This window comes from Haliotis asinina, chromosome 15 (assembly GCF_037392515.1).
Source record: "Haliotis asinina isolate JCU_RB_2024 chromosome 15, JCU_Hal_asi_v2, whole genome shotgun sequence".
Lineage (NCBI taxonomy): Eukaryota > Metazoa > Mollusca > Gastropoda > Lepetellida > Haliotidae > Haliotis > Haliotis asinina.
Genome location: NC_090294.1, coordinates 22,440,998 through 22,464,731, shown reverse-complemented (window position 1 = coordinate 22,464,731; position 23,734 = coordinate 22,440,998). Strand labels below are relative to the sequence as shown.

At 40.4% G+C, this 23,734-nt stretch overlaps 1 protein-coding gene across 3 annotated transcripts; it reads right to left on the bottom strand.

The window, feature by feature from the left end:
* Window positions 1–608: 608 nt before the first annotated feature.
* Window positions 609–23,688, bottom strand: LOC137265461 (protein mono-ADP-ribosyltransferase PARP14-like). Of its 3 annotated transcripts, none has more exons than XM_067800863.1 (19): window positions 23,641–23,688; window positions 20,053–20,230; window positions 19,411–19,698; window positions 19,039–19,076; window positions 18,795–18,843; window positions 17,116–17,174; window positions 15,576–15,803; window positions 14,706–14,927; window positions 14,202–14,283; window positions 13,297–13,428; window positions 11,868–11,933; window positions 11,190–11,366; window positions 10,085–10,252; window positions 8,797–8,999; window positions 7,255–7,335; window positions 6,341–6,659; window positions 4,012–4,157; window positions 3,663–3,819; window positions 609–1,220 (listed from the first exon to the last, which is right to left on the bottom strand). In XM_067800863.1, exons 1-19 carry the CDS (start codon window positions 23,647–23,649, stop codon window positions 889–891), a joined length of 2,934 nt encoding a protein of 977 aa, XP_067656964.1. In that variant the 5' UTR covers window positions 23,650–23,688; the 3' UTR covers window positions 609–888. The 3 variants fall into 3 exon arrangements, with proteins under 3 accessions (XP_067656964.1, XP_067656966.1, XP_067656965.1); XM_067800865.1 differs by lacking the exon at window positions 23,641–23,688 and adding an exon at window positions 20,887–20,979; XM_067800864.1 differs by lacking the exon at window positions 23,641–23,688 and adding an exon at window positions 20,883–20,971.
* Between the last annotated feature and the right edge of the window lie 46 nt (window positions 23,689–23,734).

Here is a 23,734-nt window from a genome sequence, read left to right as displayed (position 1 = left end):
CTCAAAATGGAGGAATGGGCTTTGTTTCTGGAGCACAAAACCATTTCATTTCTTTCATCAGATCTTGGCAGATATATGAGACAGATCTTGAAGTGTTGCCTTGTGCTGTTTACAGATATATGGCATTAATATTTTTCATGACTTCCATGGAAATGATTCAAACTTAATCTAAGAAAACATTACAGTAACTCAGATGATTTGTCCTTTCAAATATGTGGGTGCTGGGGGATATGTCATCGTCTGATGACTCTTGTTTTAAAAATGAATAGTTAGGCTATCAAAAGTTGCAAGTCTGGGTTTTGAAGATTTGCTGATACGGTCATTGTGTTATGATGGACTGGTATGTTTGCTGGCCCATTATTATACACCATTCAAAAAAAGTAGGGGATATTCCATTTTGTGAGCATATGAGAAAAAGTAATATATATCTGTGCAGATGAAATATTTCTAAAGGGATGGAATATATTGTCACATTTTCCCTTAATTTCTCTTCATCATGTGTTTCCTACTTGACTTCACCATTTGCATGTTATCAATGTTATAAGTCCAATATCTCGTACCTTTTTGAATGGTATATTTTCATAAGAAAACTTCATCGAAAGTTATAATTATAGGCGATCAGTGAAATGTTCTATTCTGGCTATCACAACACTAAACTCATTCAGTTTGTCCAGGAAAATGACAAGCAGGTACATCTTCTCTAGAAAACACCGAAAACAATAATTTTGAAGGCTTCACAATGTCTTCAACAGGTTGACCTTAATGTGCCTTGTTATAGGTATTCTGTTTAAGTATATCGCATGATCCAAGGAATAGTCATTGGCCGTAACACACATTGTAACCTTTAGTGGTGACCTCAATATGTTCAAGTGAGGTTAATTCAAAATGTCATGAGTCAGATGTCTCTTTGGACACTGCCGAACCTGTATCCACCTCTCTGTAGGTAACCAGGTATTTCGGATAGGCCTGTGCGTCACGAAATATGACATACTTTTGGGGATTTGTGATATCATCGACAACAGAATCAAAGCGGACTGCTGGGTTGGCGGGATCTATAGGAGGAGCAACATTTATTCCTTTCTTCCCCTGGGTATACCTCCCGACCAGGACGTCTGCAAGATAGATGTACTTGTAGCCCTTACTGTCAGGTTTGGAGAACCTTTTGTTCGTGGAGTAGGTAGGGTCTGTAGAAAAGTAGGCACCCTTTCCATATTGGGCAGCTGAAATATATAAACATGATTAATATTCGAGGGCGGAGCCCATTTATCTAAAAATACCAGCAAAACCTGGTCAAATACAGCTACTAATAGACATGTTCATTTTACATAACTAATGAGCATCAATCGAGTACAACTATTTTTGGTATGTGATAACAACATGAAATTTGCATGTTGCATATGCTTTGGAAACCAAATCATGCTTCTTTAAAATGCAAAGTGATTAAAACAAAACATTAATAGAAAACAGGCAACTCTTTCTTTGCATGTGGGATGAATACTGCAGTCATGAAGTTTATACCCATATGTGCTTGGCACCATCGGAGCAAGTAAACATGGGATCCATAGCTTGGGAATATTGTAAAAACAGGCCTTTCACATTTTTAAAATTTATTAAATCTACAAACCAGCCATTTGATTCAGGTGGTGCTTAATTAATGTCCATGTGTCTGTAAGTCTATTTCTATGTCCTTTAATGAACAAAGTCTATTTCCCAATACAATCTGTGAGGTCAACTCATAAATCAGTTTGAACAGAACGCTTTTGGAAAGCAGTGGGCGAGTGAGTGAATTTAGCTTTTAGCCGCATTTAGCAATGTTGGAGCAATATCGCAGCATGGGAAACCAGAAATAGGCTTCACACATTATATGGGCGGAATCGAAACAGTGTCCTCTACGCTGAACCGCTTAACCGCTTAACCGCAGAGTTATCCAACCGTCTTGGGAAAGCAGTAAATGGCCAAACATATTCAAAGAATAATCAATAAACTAAGTTGTAACACAATTTCAGGTTTGAAATCAAATGTCAGTAAATGATTACACGATATCATTTAGAAAGTGGTCAAATGCAACATATGTCATATTTGGGATTTCACTTTCGGGATTCGAACCGCACACTCAGAGTCCGGCACCTGATCGCCAGCACACAAAGTCAGACGCCTAGCCCGCTCAGCCCCCGCGACTTCCACGTGCCTCTGACTCTGAGGGTGCGGGTTAGAATCCCGGATGGGACTCAACCAAAAAAGTACTAGAATTTGTACTTTCCTAAGAAAGTGAAATCCCAAATATGACATATGTTGCAAATGCCAGTGTAGTAGGTCCAATAAGTGGAGTCAAGAATGAGAAGACTTGTCACTGTCAACTGTCTTTAAAGAGGCCTGCAATTCTAAGTCGATCGTTGATTTGGGAAACAAATCAGCACCTGGTCATGCTTTTTCTAAATTACTGTAAACTGTGGTCTTTGAAGATTTCGGAATATATTCTTACTCTTCATCAAGACTCCTTCACCTGATGAATGCGTAAGGATATACTCCCGATACTCCCGTGCCCCTCCAAATAAGGAAGCTGACATCCGTAAAACTTTCCTCCTTACAGTTAATGTTGATTGTGCCGCAGTAAACACTAAGCGACTGGTTTTTATCTTAGGTTCTTGTCTTCAAAATATTAGCTCGATCCTGTTTTTCATTGACACTACACAGAATTGTATGAATCTTTTTTATGTCAATAGTTTAAGAGAACCTGGTTAATCATATTACGTTTACAATGTGCTTTACAACCTTTTTTTATATTACCACAAGACCCTCGAATAGTCCGCCGACAATGCTTGTCGCAAGAGGAGACTAACCGGATCCGTTGGTCAGGCTCGCTGACTTGGTTAGCACATGTCATCGGTTCCCAATTGCGCAGATCTATGCTCATGTTGTTGATCACTGGATTGTCTTGTCCAGACTCGATTATTTACAGACCGCCGTCATAAAGCTGGAATATTGCTGAGTGCAGCGTAAAACTAAATTCACTCACTCACATAGTCCGCTGAGGGATGTTACTAAAACAGACAGGAGCAGTGGGGTAGCCTAGTGGTTAAACCTCGCCACGCCCAGTACCAATTGGAATATCTTAAGAACCGATTAGGAACTAGATTCTGTTCATATTTGGTACCTAGGTTGATCACAGTATAAAAGACAGGTTCCAGTCAAGTCTGGTGACCTTGACCTCCATGTCAAGGTCAGCGAGATATCTCAAGAACCGTTCACTGTATTTTCCTTATACTCAACACCAAGCCTTACCTAGGGAAGGCGCAGTTGATTTTGATGGCCTTTACATAATTTCAAGGTCACGGCAAAACTTTGAAGATATCAGCATGTTAAGATTATCAACAAGATATCACAAGAACGGTTCACAGGATTTTCTTCAAGACCAATTTCTTTGCTACTACGTTTGCATATTTCATACACTAAGACATTCATGTCGGGTTCAAAATATTAGTGGGTTTACAGAGCAAGATATAAAGAAAGGTTGACTGGTGATATTTTGTTGACATTTAACTTTATTTTAAATTACGACCTTCACTTTCATTACTTTTAAAGTTTGATTGGATAATTTGCGGCGGGGGATTATGTCACTGTAGTGAAAATCCTTGTTAAGAAAGGAACCAGTTGTAGCTCACCATGTTTGCCGGAAAATCCTCTGTCGAAGCCGGTATTGTTGATGGAACCAATTGCTTCAAAATCAGTTCCGTGCCAGAGTTGCGTCTCAGATACATTGAGCTGCGTCCTCATGGCGGCGAACTGCTTGTACAGATCCTTGTTCTGAATGCGCTCGATCTGAAATCAGGATCGAGTGCGCCGTATTTACCAGCATATTTGTCTTGTGTGACAAACATCACCACAACACCAAGCGGTTCCTGAAAAAAAATGACATCACCTTTCTGATTTGAAGAATTTTTCAAATGAATTTGTATCATTCATTGTATTTCTGTATATGGTAAAACAAAAATGCGCACTTAAAGTATTCACCTTTAAAACTTCCATCTTCGGTACTGAAAACATAGCATCCACATGGCAGTACTCTGGGTCCTGTTTTGAGAGTGGGACGACCAGAAGTTTTTCATCGGGTTTCATGGGTTCCCAAGATACTGGCCTGTCAAAGTCGCTCGTTGAGGCTACAAGACATTGGAGTTAGTGAGTATGGCTTTACGCCGCTTCTAGGAATGTTCCAGCAATATCAGGGCGGGGAACACCAGTAATGGGCTTTACACATTGTACCTATGTGGGAATCAATTTGGTACCACTAAGCTAGGATTTAATATCAATAGGCACGTTCGAGATATCTTAGCTTTATTAATTCATTGTTCTCAGAACATTTTTTTCTTTTACTATGAAGTATATAAGATTTTATTACTCGCCCGTTGAAGATACTGCAGTGTAATATTTTCACTTCAATATTACACTAGTGTAATACCGCTTGACGTATGATGTCAAAATGGCTCAAAGTTGTGACGTCACAATGCTAATGTTGATGTCGCGATTTTGCTAGACCTTGCTTGACTTGAAAGCTGAGAGTCCTCACACAGTAGGCAATTTCGCCGCAGTTTCTGTCAATTTATGTTTGCGAGTAATAAACAGAATACTTAAACTCGTTAAAGATTTAGTATCAAACTCGCATTCGCTCGTTTGATACCAAATCATTAACTCGTTTAATAAAATGGTATTACACGGAAGGTCGTTTAGTATCCTCTATTGATTTAACGAGAGACAAAAGGGGCAGCTATTACTCCCATTTATTGAAACCACTTAGAATTCTTTCAATTGCCATTTGGCAAAACATTTTGGTAGTATTTGAGGACATTAAAAGGTAGTAGGACTAACTTTCACGGCAATTAACCAAGTGGTTTGAGACATTTCTAGATTAGGAGGTTTCCCAAGGTAGAGGGCTACTCAGAAATCAATGTAGGCATTATTCAGTTTAAGAATTGCTGCCGTAAGATAAATAAATGATAAAACATTACAAGTGAAAAAGAATACTAACAAAACAATTCATGGACTTATAAGCAAATACACTTCTTGTTGATTGTTCAGCAATTGCACAGATTGATGTTCATGCTATTGATCACTGGGGTGTCTAGTCCAGACTCGATTATTTACAGGCCGTAGCTAGAATATTACTGAGTGTGGCATTAAACAACAAACAGACATTCTTGCTTAGTCGAATTTACTGCTAATATAATTAAATTTTTATTGTGTTCATTAAAATTCTGGCAATCTGATTGGTTAACTGGGAACATTTCTTTTGATTTCATTTCACGTATTTCAATGAATCTAAAAAAATAAGCCACGCCCACCGAACCGGACGACTTTCGGCCTGAGGAATGTCGGAGAATACCTTTACATAGCGGTGGAATTCCCTTGCACTCAGGTAGCTTAATGAACTCTGGATAAACATTGAAGTGATACATTCTGGTTAACATAAACAAACAACTCAAAATTTTTCGTGAACGTTAATAACGTTATAACGCCTCGACAAGAGCATGCGCGCGTTGGAACATCAGTTCATGGCATCACAATCCCAATCACATCACAACCTCTTTCCACTTGCGCAAATACTGCTGTAGTCTGTCGTACACACCCTGAAGTATAAAGATCAAAGAAAGCCCATGCAAGTCTAGAAAATGTGGAAAGTCTAGATTTCCGTCACGGGGCTCCATTTTATTATATTACTGTTTTTACTATGAATGTTTTTTCAGTAAAATATGTTCATTTCAGAGACTAGCTGTTAGTCTAATACTGCGTCACTAACCAGCTCAGTTCCACTAACTTCATGTCATCGGGGTTCATTTCCAATTCTCATTTTTCAAACTGTGTCTTTCATTTCGCTGGTAATAATTCAAATGTTTGAACTTGAAACTTTGCCGTTACCGGAACGCGTCACGTTGTGTTGGTCCGATCTGATTCGCCCCAAGTGTTAGCTTGGTTGATTGACAGCTAGCGCTGTTTGAGGGTGCTGTATGCTGACTGGTTAATGGTTTGGTAGGCGTGTCATTTTATGTAAATGAGTCACCGGAGTCATGTCACGTCATTACCGAATTCTTTCACAAAAACAAAGTAACAAAGATATCTGTTTCGATGAATTTGTTATGTTTAAATAATATAAAGTATTGCTGAAAGCCTATAATATTTGTTGTTGAATTTAATTATAAGGATTGACTGTGTATAAGGATGGACTTTGGTATTCATACAGTTTGCACATTGGTTTGTAGTTTCATACCTCAATTCAAAGAAAGAAATAGACAGTCAATCCTTAATTGCCTTATACATGACAACCCAAATCATATCCCATTTGACATACTTTCAATGAGACTTCTTCTGAAGACAACAACTGAAGTGTTCTGCTTGTTCCCTTCTTTGTACTCCACCATTTCGTTGAAGTCGATGACGTATCTGACGCCGTCATCAGTAGTTAGGTTACATAAGGGTTCTTCAGCCCTGTACGCTAACTCTATGTGTTCATTAACATCAGAGTGGTATTTCTCCTGGACCCTTTCCCCGTTCTCTCGGACGTCAACATAGTACCACTGTATGGACTTGGCCTCGTTCTGGGAAGCTTGGAGCTCATTACATATCTCATACACATGCTTCATCATGTTGTACAAATCACCCTCGAACCCCTGTTAATTGAATATTTAATTTAGTGAAATATGAGAAACAACATAACATATTTATAACAATATAACACATTAATAAGTAAGAAGTAACGTTATCTGTGGAGAACACAACACAAACGTCGTATTTTCGTTACCAGTCGCACGGTAGGGAGCTGATAAGGTACATTGTAACTTCCTCTGTTTTCCACACTAACCTGCAATAAAACTCTCGGGCATATCCCAGCAAGACAAAACACTGTCACAGACAGCATGAGTCACAATGGACCTTTGGAGTTTCCTATCGCTAGCAATCTCCTGTCAACAACCCCCAACATAACAACAAAAACTACAACAAACAAACAAAAAAACGAAAACAAACAACTATTTCCTTCTACCACCACCACCAAAGAACCAGCTAAACAAAACAAAAGGAAAATCTCCACAAAACAAAACAAAACATAAAAAACAAAAAAAAAGAAACTAAACATTACAAAGTCAACAGTCTCCATCCCCACCCCTATCAGTTACCATTTAACGTCTCATCGGCAATATTTCAGCCATATCGTGCCCGCCCCTATCAAAGTGTGATGACCCTACAGGATTCGACATACAGTTTTACCTTGGCAGTGACAGATCCAATGTTGGTGTTCACAGAGATGCCTACGCTGTGTGTCTTTGCATGATCATAGAGACTTTTCAGCTGAAATGATACAAATGAGTGATAAAGTAAGTATCGCTTGTAACCTATGCTATATATGGGATTACACTTTCTGAGTAAAGTGCAGATTCTAATACTTTTCTTGAGTTGATATCCCATCCAGGATAACCGAACTCACAACTGTTGTTTAACGTCGGTATCTTAGTTACCGGCTATATATTAGAGGAAGTGGTCCAAATTACACAGCTTGAGTGAGTATGATTTTACGTCGCATTTAGCAATATTCCAACATCACGGAGGCAGACACTACAAATCACATAGTGCACCCATGTGAATAATCAAACCCGGGTCTTCAGCTTCAGCTTTAGGAACGGACGCTTTAACCATTAGGCTCCTGCCGCAGATCCTCATACACGACTATAGTACTGAGACTCGACAAGAATCATAAGCTACACAAGAGGCTAATCTCTGATATTAAGAATATACAACATGCCTTGGTGTATTAAATGGACGCAACTCCTGCAGATATCTGCAACATATTAGACCGCGGAAATTCGTTCACAAGTATTTTGGTATTTAATGGATTGCACGAATCAGTGTTGAAAACGTTACGGTTTTCCGACCATTGTAACATTACCTGTTGTAAATAAGGTGACACCATATTTGCCAAATCATACATTCAGAAAACGTTATTTGATGAGGATCCAGCATACTGCGAGGTCATACCTGATATGAAGAATGTGTTTTCCCACTAATTCTCTAAACAGTATTGGTTGGTTGATAACCTTGACAAACTCATGTCCTCAAAAAGGAAGTCTTATCAACAACGCAACACTTATATATTCCTAAGGATGGGTTGGTGAGTGAGTGAGTGGATTGTTATAACAATATAGCAACATTCCAGCAATATCACGGTAGGGACACTATAAGTGGCATTTGTAACTACTCGTGTCAGGTCACGGAGGAGGCGAGTAGTTACGAATGAATAAATGAGCTTCACACAATGCATCCATGAAGGGAATCGAACTCGGGCATTCAGCGTGACGAGCGAACCCTTTAACCACTAGACTAAGTACCGATCCAGCGCATGACCTGTCGTAACTCTCCAGTTTACTATTTTGGCTTACGAATGTCGTAGCGCCATGGTTTATGAGACATTCAAAATAGTGGTTCTTATTCATCTGAACGCGTGACAATGCCTTTACAATCAAAGTAAAATACCTTCTCAATTTTACAATCAAGGTAAATACCTTCTTGACTTTAGAATCAAGGTAAATACCTTATCGACTATAAAATCAAGGTAAATACCTTTTCAAGTTTACAATCAAGGTAAATATGTAACGACTTTACAATCAACGTTTATCAGCTTTACAATATAGGTAAATACTATATCACCTTCATAATCAAGGTAAATACCGCATCAACTTTACAATCAAGGTGAATAGCATATCTACTTTACAATCAAGGTAAATACCATATTAACTTTATAATCAAGGTAAATACCTTATCACATGTTATGTTCACAAAGCATGATTTGGTTAAACTGTCTGTCTTTATCTCGGGAGTTGACACCAGCTCTACAATGGCTTTGTCAAGGTTCTGTTCACTGTCGGAGGAAAGTGTCACCTCATATAGATGTGTTTCATGTGCGCTGGACCCCCGCCGTAACAAAGGTTTTACGGCGTCCTCTTCAGAAGTTGCAAGTGCTGAACAAATCAAAAACACACAGATGAATAACACATTTGACATGTCAGCTTTACCGTCCAGAACAACCTCAACAGATCACGACCCATTAAGCAATGTCACGAACTATCGTAACTATACATACACTTAAAAACAACAGGGTATCTTTTTCTATTTACGATTAAAAATATCTAGTAGATTTATCGGAGTCAGTCAATGTTGATATGATATTATTGAATGTTTTGAGAGTGCATCGACATTTGCACGACTTACAACCATAGTAATTTGGAATGTAGTCGCTTTTGAAAAATGATTGGCTTGTAATTTGCATGTATACGATTTTCATTTTAAAACAAACGACCAGAAACAAACACTAACACAAGTGTGACTAACACAAGATGAGGGTAAAAATTAAGTGATTTCTCGACCTTATTGAAAAAAACGTCGAAATCAAGAATGGGACTCCATGTACGTGTATGGGGCTGCTGCGTTGTGCACGTGAATATCGGGCGTTGTGTTTTGGGGGTGATAATAGAGGGAAACGGTGGTGCGTTCATAAGATGACTGTTCTTGAAACGTTTGTTAAAGTTTACACTTCCTATCCAAATTGAAAGTTCATTCTCCACTTCTTTTTTGAAGAGTATAGTTGTGATTGATGCAAATTAAAAACAATCAACTCTGAAGATGTCGTCAGTCCACGGTAACAAATAAGGTCAAACAGGCAACCACCACCAGATCCACCAATCAGCGGACTCCTACAAGCAAATGCTAACGTGAACTAAATTCTACCTGGAATCCCTACAGTTGCCCATAGCAGTGACAGAACCAATTCTATGTGTTGCTTTTGTTTGTTGTTTATCGCAGCAACCAATGCTATCTGTAAATAGTTGAGTTTGGACCAGCCTATCCAGTGATCAAAGTCATCAGCATCGATCTGCGCAATTGGAATACAATGACATGTCAACTAGTCAGCGAGCCTGACCACTCGTTCCCGTTAGTCGCCTCTTACGGCAAGCATAGTCGCCTCTTACGGCAAGCATGGATTCCTGAAGACCAAGCCTAACCAGGACCTTAACGTTGTGTTACTTTGGAAGTCGACTGCACACACCATGGTCGTTGATGATGGTTTTGAAGAGGTTGACCAGACTGGTGTACAGATCATGTTCCTGAAAGATGACCATCTGGACTTCACGTAGATACCGCAAGCTGGAGTGTTTGGTCAGAGAACTAAAGACGTGTTCAGCTAGCTTATCCTTTGATATACCACGCCTGCGCCCTGCAACATCAAACACATACTCTCCCTCAATATAGAACAAATTTCGTGATATTCTATAGATTCATGTACCGTTGTCAATCAGGAATTCTCAAAGTCTCTTCTTCTGAAAAGTCACTCAAACAAAATATTTTCATTCCATATGAACATGAAATAACATATGATACGAGAGGTCAAGTCGACCAATGCACAATATTTTTCAGATAAAATCAGCTCTTGCTTTTGTGTGAAAACATACTACCCCAGGTTCGTCTGCTTGATAAAAATATGTCGGACCGGGTAGGCAGTCTTGACTTCAATGTGGCTACCCTATGTTAATAATGCCGAACATTTCGTGAGCAAAGCCAGAAACTTTGTCATCGAGCCAAGAGTATTAAAGACAGTGCGTACATGTATGTATCACATACTCCGTCGTTCAATGCTTTCATTTCAAGGGATCGTGTCATGTAAGTCACTGTCTTATATTCCTAGACAACACTGGACGACTGATCTGCCCTCCTGTGATATGTCGAAAACATCCAGTGGGATCCAATAAGTAATTTATTGCAATTACTCGATAATCAGCTACCTTTACCTTTGGCAAATAGAAACGCACGCGCGCACACACACTTGTCTCTCTGGTGTCATGGGAACTGTTTAAATCCAAATAACACCCTATACACTTGTCGTTGTGTTGCCATATAATTATGCTACCATCCATGTGTGTAAGTTCAAGGAGGATGCCTGCACGTAACCCCCCCACCCCCACCCCCCACCCCCAACCCCCACACACACACTCACCAACCCCCACCCCGAAAGCAATTGTCACTGCTCGATTGTATTTCCTGGGGGCATTTAAATTTATATACATGTACCTTCTAAGTCTAGTGCATATAGGTACACATGGGCAGATTCGGAAGATAACAAGTGTGACGTGATGCTTTCTGTTGTGTCTTCTTACCTTGGTCAAGAGCTGGCAACGCCAAAGATGTAATTTTCAGCTCTTCTGCCTTTTCCAATAACGCTTGCAAAACCTCGCTAATGCCTTTGAAGAAGTGAGAGTCATAGTGCAGCACTGCCTTGAAAGATGCTCCCGACACACACGTGACAGCAAGCCCGGTGCGGGCGATATCATCCACTACAACAATGGACAGCTGTATCAGCAACTGATCTCATGTGTACCATCAAGAGAGAAAACCTGAAGTCATTGCTAGGAGGGGTAAAGTAACATATCCCGACCATGTCTGATATTTATCCAGTGGTGCACACTACCATCTTGGCCTTTTGTGCAAATTGTGGAAAACAAACATATGGTTGGTTGGTTGGTTGGTTGGTTGGTTTAACGCTCCATTCAGCTGACGTATGTCAATAATCGAGTCTGGACCAGGCAATCGCGTGACCAAGAACATGAGCATCGATGTATGCAATTTGGATACGATGACATTGTCAATCAGCGAGCCTGACCTCCCGATTGCGTTAGCCGCTTCTTACGACAAGGGCTGCTGAAGACCACTTCTGTGACAAAGCTACATATTCTTTAATGGCTAAAGTTTTACAAGATTTTGATACTGGCAAAGAGAACCAGTGTGCATGTCAGTGTTAGTATACTACTGTTTTCATAAGATTTATACAACTGCACCTTTTTCTTTACACTCTTTCTCCAGGTCTTTTCCAAACTTCTTTTGTAGTTTCTTTGACACAATTCCTACAAAAATGGTAAAGATCGAACTATTAGACGCTCAGGTAGGTGTCAAGAAAATTCTGCATCAACAGATGTACAGACTCCAAGTCGTCTGTATTGCTTCCACAAACTGAAACCTCTGATATTCCCACTACCCCCATCAAATCAGTGAGTGAGTGAGTGAGCGAGCGAGCATGGTCTTAATTTCCTACAGATTCCCGTAGGTGCAATATGAAATTGCAGTGACAATTATGTATATGGTGAGTGAGTTTAGTTTTACGCCGCTTTTAGCAATATTCCAGCAAAATCATGGCGGCGAACACCATAAATGAGCTCCACACACTGTATCAATGTGGTGAATCGAATCAGGGTCCTTTAACCACTAGACTACTGCCGCCTCTCACAGTTTTAGAGCAAATAAGGCTTCCCCACCGTCTCATGCCTTCAGATCAAACATCAACACGTCACGTGGTTCGTTAGCCATACATCAATAAATGAACCTCCAAAATATTTCTTCGCGTTCAAAATGTATTCTTTTAGATTTCGGGCAGCCCTCTAAAATATAATGCAAAGTCTCTTTTTTTAGAAGAAACGTTTCACATCTACAGCTCCTTGTTTGCTGGCACTTGGAAATTTCTTGTTGAACGTCGCATACAAGCAGTTCTTCCCGGCTATATGACGGCAGTCTGCAAACTGTCGAGTCAACAAATGCTCTCTGGGTTTTTCTCATATGCAACGATATGATATAACGTGACTCCCGTCCCCGACGGCGACAACCAACCTACCCCAGTGATAAACCTGACCTGGAGATAACGGAAGTACGACTCAGTTATCAATCGCAACCCCAGGACTTGAGCAGTAGGGGGAATATGTACATAATCCATATCTACATGCTAGTTATTACCTGGAAATTTATGCCCCGACGTAGATTTACATGACGGGTTACATGATTAAATGACAGGTGATGTTTGTTTGATGTTTAATGCCGAAAACAACCATATTTCAGCTATAGATAAACTTAATCAAGTCCGGTCCAGAATATCCTGTGATCTACATCTGGGATACAATGACTCGTGTCAAGCAAGTTTGCAAACCTGACCCCCCGATCCCATTAGTCGTTTCTTACGACAAACATGAGTCGCTGGAGACCAGTTTCATCCCGGATCTCCACAGACGCAGTAAAAGAGGACCACACTGGAATAAAAGCGATAAACACTCTCATGATCATAAGAAATGAGAGTCCTCTATACGACTCCAACCGTCATCTGTCCATGGATAATCGGGTGAGTGAGTATGCCACAACACCTTTTTCTCAAGGTTAACCTAGAGCTCCATTTAATTTTAATACGAATAATACGAGGTCGACAGTATGAACAACAAGAGTTACCACATGAGAGATCCAATTTGCTGTTACTTCCGTTGACAATGAGGTCCACACTTTCCTGCAAGATATCTCCTTCAACCACCTTGAAGCGAACCTTCCCTAACAACACGCCTCTCGTCACATCATCATCAGGTGCTGTCAACATGCAAAGTATTAGTTGAGGGACTGTTATCATACATGATTATCGATATACACAGCGTGTGAGTTTAACTTTACCTCGCTTTTAGCAATATTCCAGCAATATCACAGCGGAGAACACCAGACATGGACTTCACACACTGTACCCTCTAGGAAATCGAACCTGGGTCTTCGGCCTGACACGCAAACGCTTTATCAGCTAGGCTACCCAACAGTCCCGTCTCATAGTGTTAGGACCAAACATGCTGATGATGTGCTATTTCTCTTGGTACGTATCCTGTATGTTTTTGAGGTTGCATTTCATGTGTTATATTACGGATACTGCAAATAAGGCCTTCCACTGAATATTATCTTCATCTATATCGAAACTTTTCTTGTTAAAATTTGTACAGCTTGTTGCTTTAAATCTGATATGGATGTTATGTTATAATTCTTATGTTTACATCTCAGATATGTTTCAATACGGATAGAATTGGTTGTTGAGTGTTGATGGCAAACACAGACAGGTGTTAGGGCCGTGATGCATTGATATGTATGTGTATGTTGGTACAGACAGACCTTCTGGGCCACACCGTGCTGTCATGGGTGGGCATGTTGGTAAAAACAGACTTGACATGGTGCGTATGTGGGTACTTATGGACTTTTGGGCCATAAAGTGTTGACATGGTGGTTCTGAAGATATAGAGGTATGTTTGAGCCATACTGCGTTGACGTGATGCGCATGTTGGTACAGATAGACCTTTGGTAGTCATAGGCATATGAAATTGGACCTGGTTCGTCTTGTATGCTCAGTCTGCGGCCTCTTCTGCTGACGTACTTTCCGTAACATGCCTCATGTTCTTCTTGAAAAGCCTGTCGTCAAACAGAAATTGTTGTTCACAGAAATTCCAGACAAGATCGGCGCTTACAGTAAAACGTAACACTACAAAGAGTGCAAAGTCATTAACACTACATAAACACACACACGCAAGCACAAACTCACACGCACACACACAACACACACACACACGCACGCACAAACACACACAATCACACACAAACGCACGCACACACACACACACGCACAAAAAAACCACACACACACACATAGGGAAAAAAGATTCAACTGAAAATTCTCACTGGAATACCTTTCAAGCGCTTCTTCAAATCAATCAGACTGATCCGAATGTTCAAATGGGTCCGCTGCATGTGCAGAATTTAATGTGACATTTGAGTAAGGTTGATAGAGATTCAACACTGAACATTGATTGTCTCTTTGAATAGAAGTCCATTACCTTGTTTACATTTTCTTGTCCAGGATAAATCACGACTTTGACGGACTTCAGCGTTGTTGAAGGATTTTCTACCCAAAAATTGTTCACAGCCTCGTATATTGTTCTGGCTGACATGTTCTTGTCATAGTGTAGATTGCCTGTGCCAAAAGCGGGGAAGAGAAGACGGGCGTATTTACTCCTTGATGCTTCCTCCAAACAATGCCTGACAATTGATTTTAACTTCTGAAAAAAGAAACAGTAAATTTCTGACGGAATGTTCCAATACACATGAGCAAGATATTTCCAAGGCCACGGGATGGTCGCTTACTTAGATTTGTGCAATACGTTTCCGCATGTGTTCGCTTGCAGTGCTGGTGTATGTATGACGCTCCTTTCATGAAATGGGGGACGGTTTCTCCGCTTTATTTTAGGCTGACTTACGTTCTTCTCCTTCAGCTGGTCAAGTCAGTAATGAAACTAGGTTCAGTCAGATGATATATATTTGTCAGTACGTGTTAGTACAGGTTTGTATTGATTTGTTATTCGTCACAGGAACTGCTACGCTGAACGATAGCAACAGTCCTTTGAAAATAAAATCATCAAGAAAACAAATATGTTTGTTGGACCGTACATAAAAACCTTACTGTGAATATTCCTCTTTTGTTGGTAATAATCAACTTTCCATCTTTTGATGTGATTACATACAACATACTGTTCCTCAGAGGAAACTGACCAGACATCCTAGAGTGAGTGAGTGAATTAAGCTATATGCACTATCTTAGCACTAAGAGCGCGTCGAAAATCTGGGCTCAGGAGTTAAGACAATGTGGACTGGCTGACAGGCTGTTATCATCGCATTTCAGACACTAATACATGTCAAGGTCAACTCACGTCTAATGCGTCGCTTGTATCCCATTTTGGCAGACACACATGGTAGATCTCTGTACACGGGAGCTTATACCCCTTTGTGGTGATGAGAGGCCGGCCCTTGAAACCTTCACCATAGCGTTTCTTTAGTTTCTTCTCCAGTTTGCTGCCCGCTTTCTGTACAATACTTGAGGAAACAGCGCCTGCCTTCCAATTCAACTCTGCGTTGGTCGAGTTGACGATCACATCAGCCTAGCATGAGTGAGTGAGTTTGGTTTTACGTCGATTTAAGCAACATTCCAGCAATATCAAAGTTGGGGACACCAGAAATGGGTTCCACGCTATATGGGGAATCGAACCCGGTTCTTCGGCGTGAAGAGCGAACGCTTTAACCACTAGGCTACCCCGCCGCTCCCAGCCTAGCATGACGGAAAACACCAGTACTGGTGTGACCTCTGTGTCGAGGTAGACTTTCAGCATGTTTGGGCATTGTGTAAGAGTTATTGACGGTCAAATGACAAGGTTTATTAACAAAACCATAATCTGTGTCTCCTGTTTAAAAATACGAACTCCAGCATGTCCAGATAGCGCGCATTACTTAATTTCAAAATGAATTTATTTTACTGAACTTTATCAAAAACAATTGTTACCCGTTTTCGTCAGTACACAAATCATTAGGTATACATGACAACTGTGAATATGACGAGAGCTTTGGGGACTTGAACTAATCTTGCTCCAACTGCCAATTTCGTAGATCCTAGAGTACCCGATTATCCCATCGCCTTTGATACCCGCTTAACCGATATGTTAATTCATGACATTAAATTTGTAATTTCAATATTTTAACTATGTATTATATTCAAAACAGATGACTGTAAATAATGCCTATATCTTCAAAGACAATTTACAACATTTTAATCGAGAATGAATAATATATACTCTTAAAAAAAGTAGGGGACCTAAACTTTCAATGGACGATTGTCGAACCTGGGAGACATGAAAGTGTGGAGTGTGACATGAAAATTTCAGGGAGACAATTTTCAGTCAGTAGTGTGTGATCAGATCCCGAAAACCTTGACCATGCACAAATGCAAGAAAATTATTGGACAAAATGGTCTACAGTGATTTATTGACTTGCCTGAAAAACGTCAAGATTCATAATGACACCCCATGCACGTGTAAGAGTCCCCCACGTTGTGCACGTGCTTCTCATTCATTGTGTTTGCGTGTGGTACACCGGTGCTAACGTGAAATGATGCTGCATACACAAGATGAACGTCATTGTAACCTTCCTCAATGGGTTTTCTTTCTACCAGACTTCAGAGTTCCGGTTCCCCTACTTTTTTTAAAGAGTATATTGCATTGTTTAATCTATTAGTCACATGATCATAATGGGGTCGGGTATTTAGATGGGTACCCGGGACTCATTACCCCAGCATCCGGGTTACCCGTCCCAGTCCTAGCCTAGAATACTTGTATGGTCATCCCTAAAAATCAAATCAAGGGAAACGTGCATTCCTTGGTATTTAGAGTACACGTGGTCTTGAAAATAAACACGTGTTACCTCTAATTCAGCGATTGAACCTGTGATGAGCTCGACTTTCTTTTGAAATGGCCTCGTGACTGAAAGAGTAATATGATTCGTTCATAGTATATGGCACATGTGAAACCAGTCATAGACTCGGCGTTTATGAGAAGTGCATGCTGAAGGCATGCTATCGGACACTTGTGTGTCATGTCAACATATTATGTGACATGTGTTATCACACACGTGTGAATTGCCAATGTTCTCACACGTCTGTTTCGTGTCAGTGTGTTATCTGACACGTGTGTGTAATGACAATGTGTTATCACACACTGTGTATTGCCAATGTGTTGTCATACACTTGTGCATACTGACAGTGTTATCATACACGTGTGTGTACTGACAGTGTGTTCTCATACACATGTGTGTACTGACACTGTGTTATGATACACCTGTCAGCGCAGACGAGGGTATGATAACACATTGTCAGTACACATACGTGTACGATACCACGTTTAATACACATGCCACTGAAGAAGAGTATCATTTACATCTTGTAATCCCCCACTACAGTAGTCTTCGAAGAAAATATATAAAAAGATATGTACATCCAAACAGGCTTAAATTTTCACTACTTCTAAACAGTTCAAATCCTAAAGAAATTGAAAACCTGACCATGTATATCTTTTACGCATTAGGACATAGGAAATGCACTGTTCCTTGAAAGTGTATGAAACAACACATACATACATACATACATACATACATACATACATACATACATACATACATACATACACACACACACAGACACACACACAGACACACACACAGACACACACATACATACATACATACATACATACATACATACATACATACATACATACATACATACATACATACATACATACATACATACATACATACATACATACATATATATTTTTATTTGATATTAATGCACTATAGCAATTTGGGCTTTTTATAATTTTACATAGTGAAAGAACATTATTTCATACTGGCGTATAATGGAAGTATGGTATTTAATGCTGCCTTATAGTATCAACTTGTTTTTTTATTCTGGTACATTGTACAAACCTGTTACATGTATTTGATACTGGTGCACTGTACAAACCCCTTGTTGGATACTGGTGTATAGTTTTCACCTGTTATTTAATACTGGTGTATTGTACCAACTTGTTATTTTATACTTGTTTATAGTATCAAAATGTTATTTGATACTGGTGTATTGTACAAACCTGTTGTTTGATACAGGTGTAAAGTATTCACCTTTTGGTACAGTTGTATTGTGGCACACTGTTATTGGATACTGGTGTATAGTATCAACCTGTTATTTGGTACTGGTGTTTTGTACCAACATGTTATCTCATACTGGTGCGTAGCATCAACATGTTATTTCATACTGGTGTGTAGGATAAACATTTCATCTGATACTGGTGTGTGCAGAGCAGATCACGCACAGTTAAACAGAATCTTCAAACAACACAAAGATGTTTACCAAACAATAACAATCACCAATAACACTGGAATTTGACCTCACGATCTGGGAATGTATCAGACTAACTGTAGAACAGAATCGTGCTATTTGAGTTAGCATAGGAGGATTAAAACATGAATTGTTTCCTGATAGTGAAAAACAGTCTTGATCGCCGTCTGGATATTAAAAGGATGGGATTGACAACTTCTAAACTCACCCATGTTAAGTCGAGACCGGAACTGTTCTTCATTCTTGTGATCTGGGATCTGTAAGTACACAGTGATTGAGTGATTGAGTGAGTGATTGATTGAGTGAGTGAGTGAGCGAGTGGGTGGGTGGATGAGCGAGTGGGTGGGTGGATGAGTGAGTGAGCGAGCGGGTGTGTGGGTGGATGAGTGAGTGAGTGAGGGAGTGAAATGTACAACTATCCACACTAGTAATGACATGACGCTGTAACATACCATTGGCCTGTCCGTGTTTTCAGGGTGCTCTTGTATATCTGGAAATTAAATGAAAATTAACAGTAATCTTTTCAAATGAATTTCCAGTGATGTGCTAGCAATGGCTACATATAACATGCTCAAACCTAACAAGCAACTCTTACCGTTGAGTGTATGTACAAGCGCCCTGACAGACTGAATAGATGTTTGAAGCATTCGCACCGTAAAATGCCAGTACACGATGTCTTTATTTATGCCAAACTGATTTTAACATAAAACACCTCTGGCAATCACTATGGATCCTCTTTATAAAACTATCATGGAAAATAGTAAGACTTTAAGACAAAATGTAATCTTTAACTATACTTGGAATTTCTTGATGACAGCACTTACCTGCCATCGAAGCTGAAGCCCCCTCGAGACCTGCAGTGGTTTTGATAATGTCGCAGCAATTCCGCTGGGCTACCTCCTCAACATACCAACGGCCCTTCGTAGATCGTAGGAACATAGCATCAATTTCATCGGATATGACTAGCGTTTCACGCACACGTTTCTTGTCGTGCTCAGGCAGTTCCAACTCTGGGTTTGTTGTTTCTGGTCTGTCATGAGTTCCTACTGTGAGAGATGCTGCAGATGTGGCCTTGGACATAGAGGGGTTTTGTACAGGTAGACCCTCCTGGACTACAAGAAATATCAGACAAATATTGCCTCTCTGTGTGTCAGTTAATTATAGGCTCGTGTGTGTATGCGCTCGTGTGTGTGCGTGCGTATGTGCGTTTAGTTTTATGCCGCTTTAAGTAATATCACGGCTGTTGCCACCAGAAACAAGCTTCACATATACATGTGTGTTGCCTTTGTTGAAGTAAAGGTGTATACTGAAGACAGATGTGGTTTTATGTCGGTTGAAGTAAATGATTGTTCTTTAACGTCACAGTCATAAGACATGTATCAGTCATTACACTTGGATATATAAATACTTAAATGCTGGCACAAACACCCGTTAATCGTATAAAATAGATCTATTCGAAACTGTGCCTTTGTTTTGGTAGGATTCGTGGCAGGGAACTGTTTCTGGGTGGTCTGGTGCTTGGTCTGGTCCTGGCGATGGAGGGCAGGGAACTGTTTCTGGGTGGTCTGGTGCTTGGTCTGGTCCTGGCGATGGAGACCCAAACCCTGCATGATCTCCACTACTCGTCGACATTCCAGGGTGTTCCTGTAGAAACATTACGCTAAATTATACTATCCTTTGTTGTGTAACGCTTCACTCAACAATATCCCGGACATATGTCGGCGGCCTGTAAATAATTGAATCTGGACCAGGCAATCCAGTGATTCACATCATGAGCATCGATCCACACAGTTGGGATATGAGGTCATGTGTAACGAAGTCAGCGAGCCTGCCAACCCAATCCCGTTAGTCGCCTCTTAGCACGGGCTGCTGAAGACAGCATGTCCGCGGATCTCACTGGGAATAAGGAAGTGTGTGTGTTAGAACAAATCCTGTTTATTTGGAGGCTGGGGCGAATCCTAATTTACTCCTTGACCTTCTTTTGTAGTCAAATCTTTCTTCATGGGTTCTCTGACATTTAAATCGTCTCGGACAGTTTCTCTCGTCCACTCATTACCCTATACTCATCAGCTCCCATGCTGCTCGCTTACATGTTTAATTCCACTGCATCGTGCTCCGTCAGCGTGGTAAATTGTTAATCATATCAACCATGGATTTGTCTAATCCGCAAATACAAATGTTTACATACCTGAAATTTTGCTGACTGCAGAGTACCATCAACTGAACAAACATGGATACATGTGTACTGGCCGTAGTAACACTCCTGCGTTATTTAGCGCTGTAATTCTGTACTTACTTACTGAACTGTTCAGTCAGGGCGATGAAGAGAAACTCGTGAGATCCTCTGGCAGCCACTATCTGTCTATACTGTACACTATCTGCATTAACTACTTACTTGTTGTGCAGTATCTACATATATCGACCGGTAGTAGATAACATGAATAATAACAGCTATGAATAATAACACGACCGGAATGTGAACTTCAAAGGTACATCCATCGAACCAGCACTCCAGACTTGTTCTTTGTATTGTTCATAATATCCCCGAATAGCTCCGAATCATCCTCATTTCGTAAATATTGGTATGTTCACTTCCTTAAAATATTCTTTTCTGAAAAGAGGCTTCGAACACTTGCCTTTTACCTTTGAGCTGCCCTTCCCTGCCTACCAGATGGACTTTCCGTTTCGTGTTCTTTCTATTTTGAAGCGTCTTCTTATTACAGGGGGAAACTTTGTTTCGAAAATGCGAGAGCAGAGATTTTATTCCAAACACATGCAGGATTATCTTTTGACAGTGTTTATTCTATGGTGGCTGATTGGGGCCATCGCTTTCACTCCTTATAATTTGGAGGCGAGAAAGCGATGTCACAAGACGAGAAAGCGATAATGCGAGAGCCCAAATCACCCCACCATATTATTCCCCTTTAGCCGGAATGAACCGGAATGCTGTCGGAATGAAAGCTTCTGGAGATTCCTGGAAATTCGAACTAAATTCTGAAACCTCTTACTGCATCCCGAACGCATTCCAACTATTTGGGTCAATTCCTGTAACATGCCGAATGTTTTGAACATGTTCAAAACATTCGAGGTGCATTTGCAGAGGAAAAAAATATTGAACGGTATATTCGCTGCATTCGAACTGCACTCTAAGTATAATTTCTGCATTCGAACTGCATTCTAGGTATTCTGAACATAATCGAGGGAGAACAGAAAAGACAAGCCACTTCACATCATGTCAGGATGTCGCAAATACGCCTCGGAATGTATCTCCATTGCTGCTGGTCTTCAGGTGGAATATTTTTCAAAAGTATCGGAATATTTTCGACTGAACTTGGAATACACTTCAAATGTACCCCAAATACACCCCGAATTAATTAATTTATCATACTACTATTAATATATAAATGGTTAATACTCTAACAATATTAATAACAATTAACAATTAACACACGCATAACTGATATCAATATAGATGAGTTAGACATATTGCCTCTTGAACTATTTTCCATAGTTCGTTATACCAATAGGATAGTTAATCTGTTTCAGTCAAAGACTTCAGGCTCATGTGACATACAACTGAACTACAAATGATGAAAGTGCTGTCACATTTTTGTATACATACATGCATGCATACATGTGTGAAATAACGTATATCTGTCGAGCTATAAACGTTATATTTGTCATCTATGCATCCAATGGCGTAAGTTCAAGAAGCAGACCAAAGCGACTCACTTCCGAAAGCAGTTGTCACTGACATATTGTATTTATGTCGTGGCCAACTTCCGAGTCCCGTGCTGGGACTGGACCCTGTTCCATGCTGGGATTCCACCTTTTGATCCGAATAGGTTAACTCCGTTATATCAAGCTGACAATGTAAGGATGTCCCCTCCGGGATCAGTCCGCACCCTGCTACATTCAAATATTTTATTATTTCAGCTTCAACGCACCAGTTGCTTGCGATGAATCTTTGGCGGTCGTAAACTGCCCTTAATTCCATTTCCATGTGGCCGACTTGCGGCGGCAGATGGCAGCAGTACAATTATCGCACAATTCTACGGGCGATTTCGTCTAACAGCAAAGTGTGACATATTTGAAAAAATATCGAAAGCCCATAGCCCGAAGGTGGTCGCGTGGTAAAACGCACGATCGTTTAGTTCCCAAAATTCGTACGGCGATCATGGGATATCCGCACGGTCACTGTGCGGTTTCCGTGCGGTGCCCAGAAAATCTCACAGCTAGACCTTGTGCGGTCTTCCCATGGAGGCTGCATGACAGCCCTGTGATACATCAGTCATTTTCCCCTCGGGTATATACGCAGTCCCTAGCAGTTCTACCATAGGTTCAAGACAATAAGATGTACAAAGTAAACTGATCTACGCTCAGCCTCCACACGGACGCCGCAGGGACTCCTCACGACGTCCGCACAGTAACTGCAGAGACCCCAAGGAAATCGCAGTGTCCGTTGACAATATTGAAACATCGTGGCCTTCGGTCAGCCACGATGCCTAAAAAGATCGTACGGAAAATCGTTGACTAACTTTATCGTACGGCCCCCTTGGCAAATGTGATCCATATCTAATATGTTTGCATAGAAAAGTTAAATATTTCTCGCACCCATTTTTTTTTCAACAGTGACGAGGGCGGTATGACTCTCTTTTAAATTGTTCGTAGAGAAAAAGTGACGAGGGAGGAAGATATTTTTATTCCTTTCTCTCAGAAATACAACTTGGGAAGTTTAGCATGAATTAATGAGCTGTAGATTCAATCACACTCGTTCTTACAGATGCTCATTCCTATGGTGGACAAACTGACGATAGGGACGTGACCATGTCAAAATTCTGTTTAAATGGTAATAAAAAATTGTTACGCGCACAAGTAAAAGTGACGCGCCGATGCCCGAGACACTTTTCACATCTTTTATTTAGCCTCAACTGATCGAAAGTGTTTCCCGACAGCAGTTACTTTGTAAGCATAAAAATGCGAGCTCTCTTGCCACATTTAAAACACGACCTAAACAAAAGCTGCCAACCATATATTCCCTTAATCATACCTACCTCTGACATCTGAACACCGTCTTGACACAGCCGTATTCCACGATGTATGTGTGTGCGCGCCCGTCCACTGTATCAGGAAGTTCATGTGGCCAGA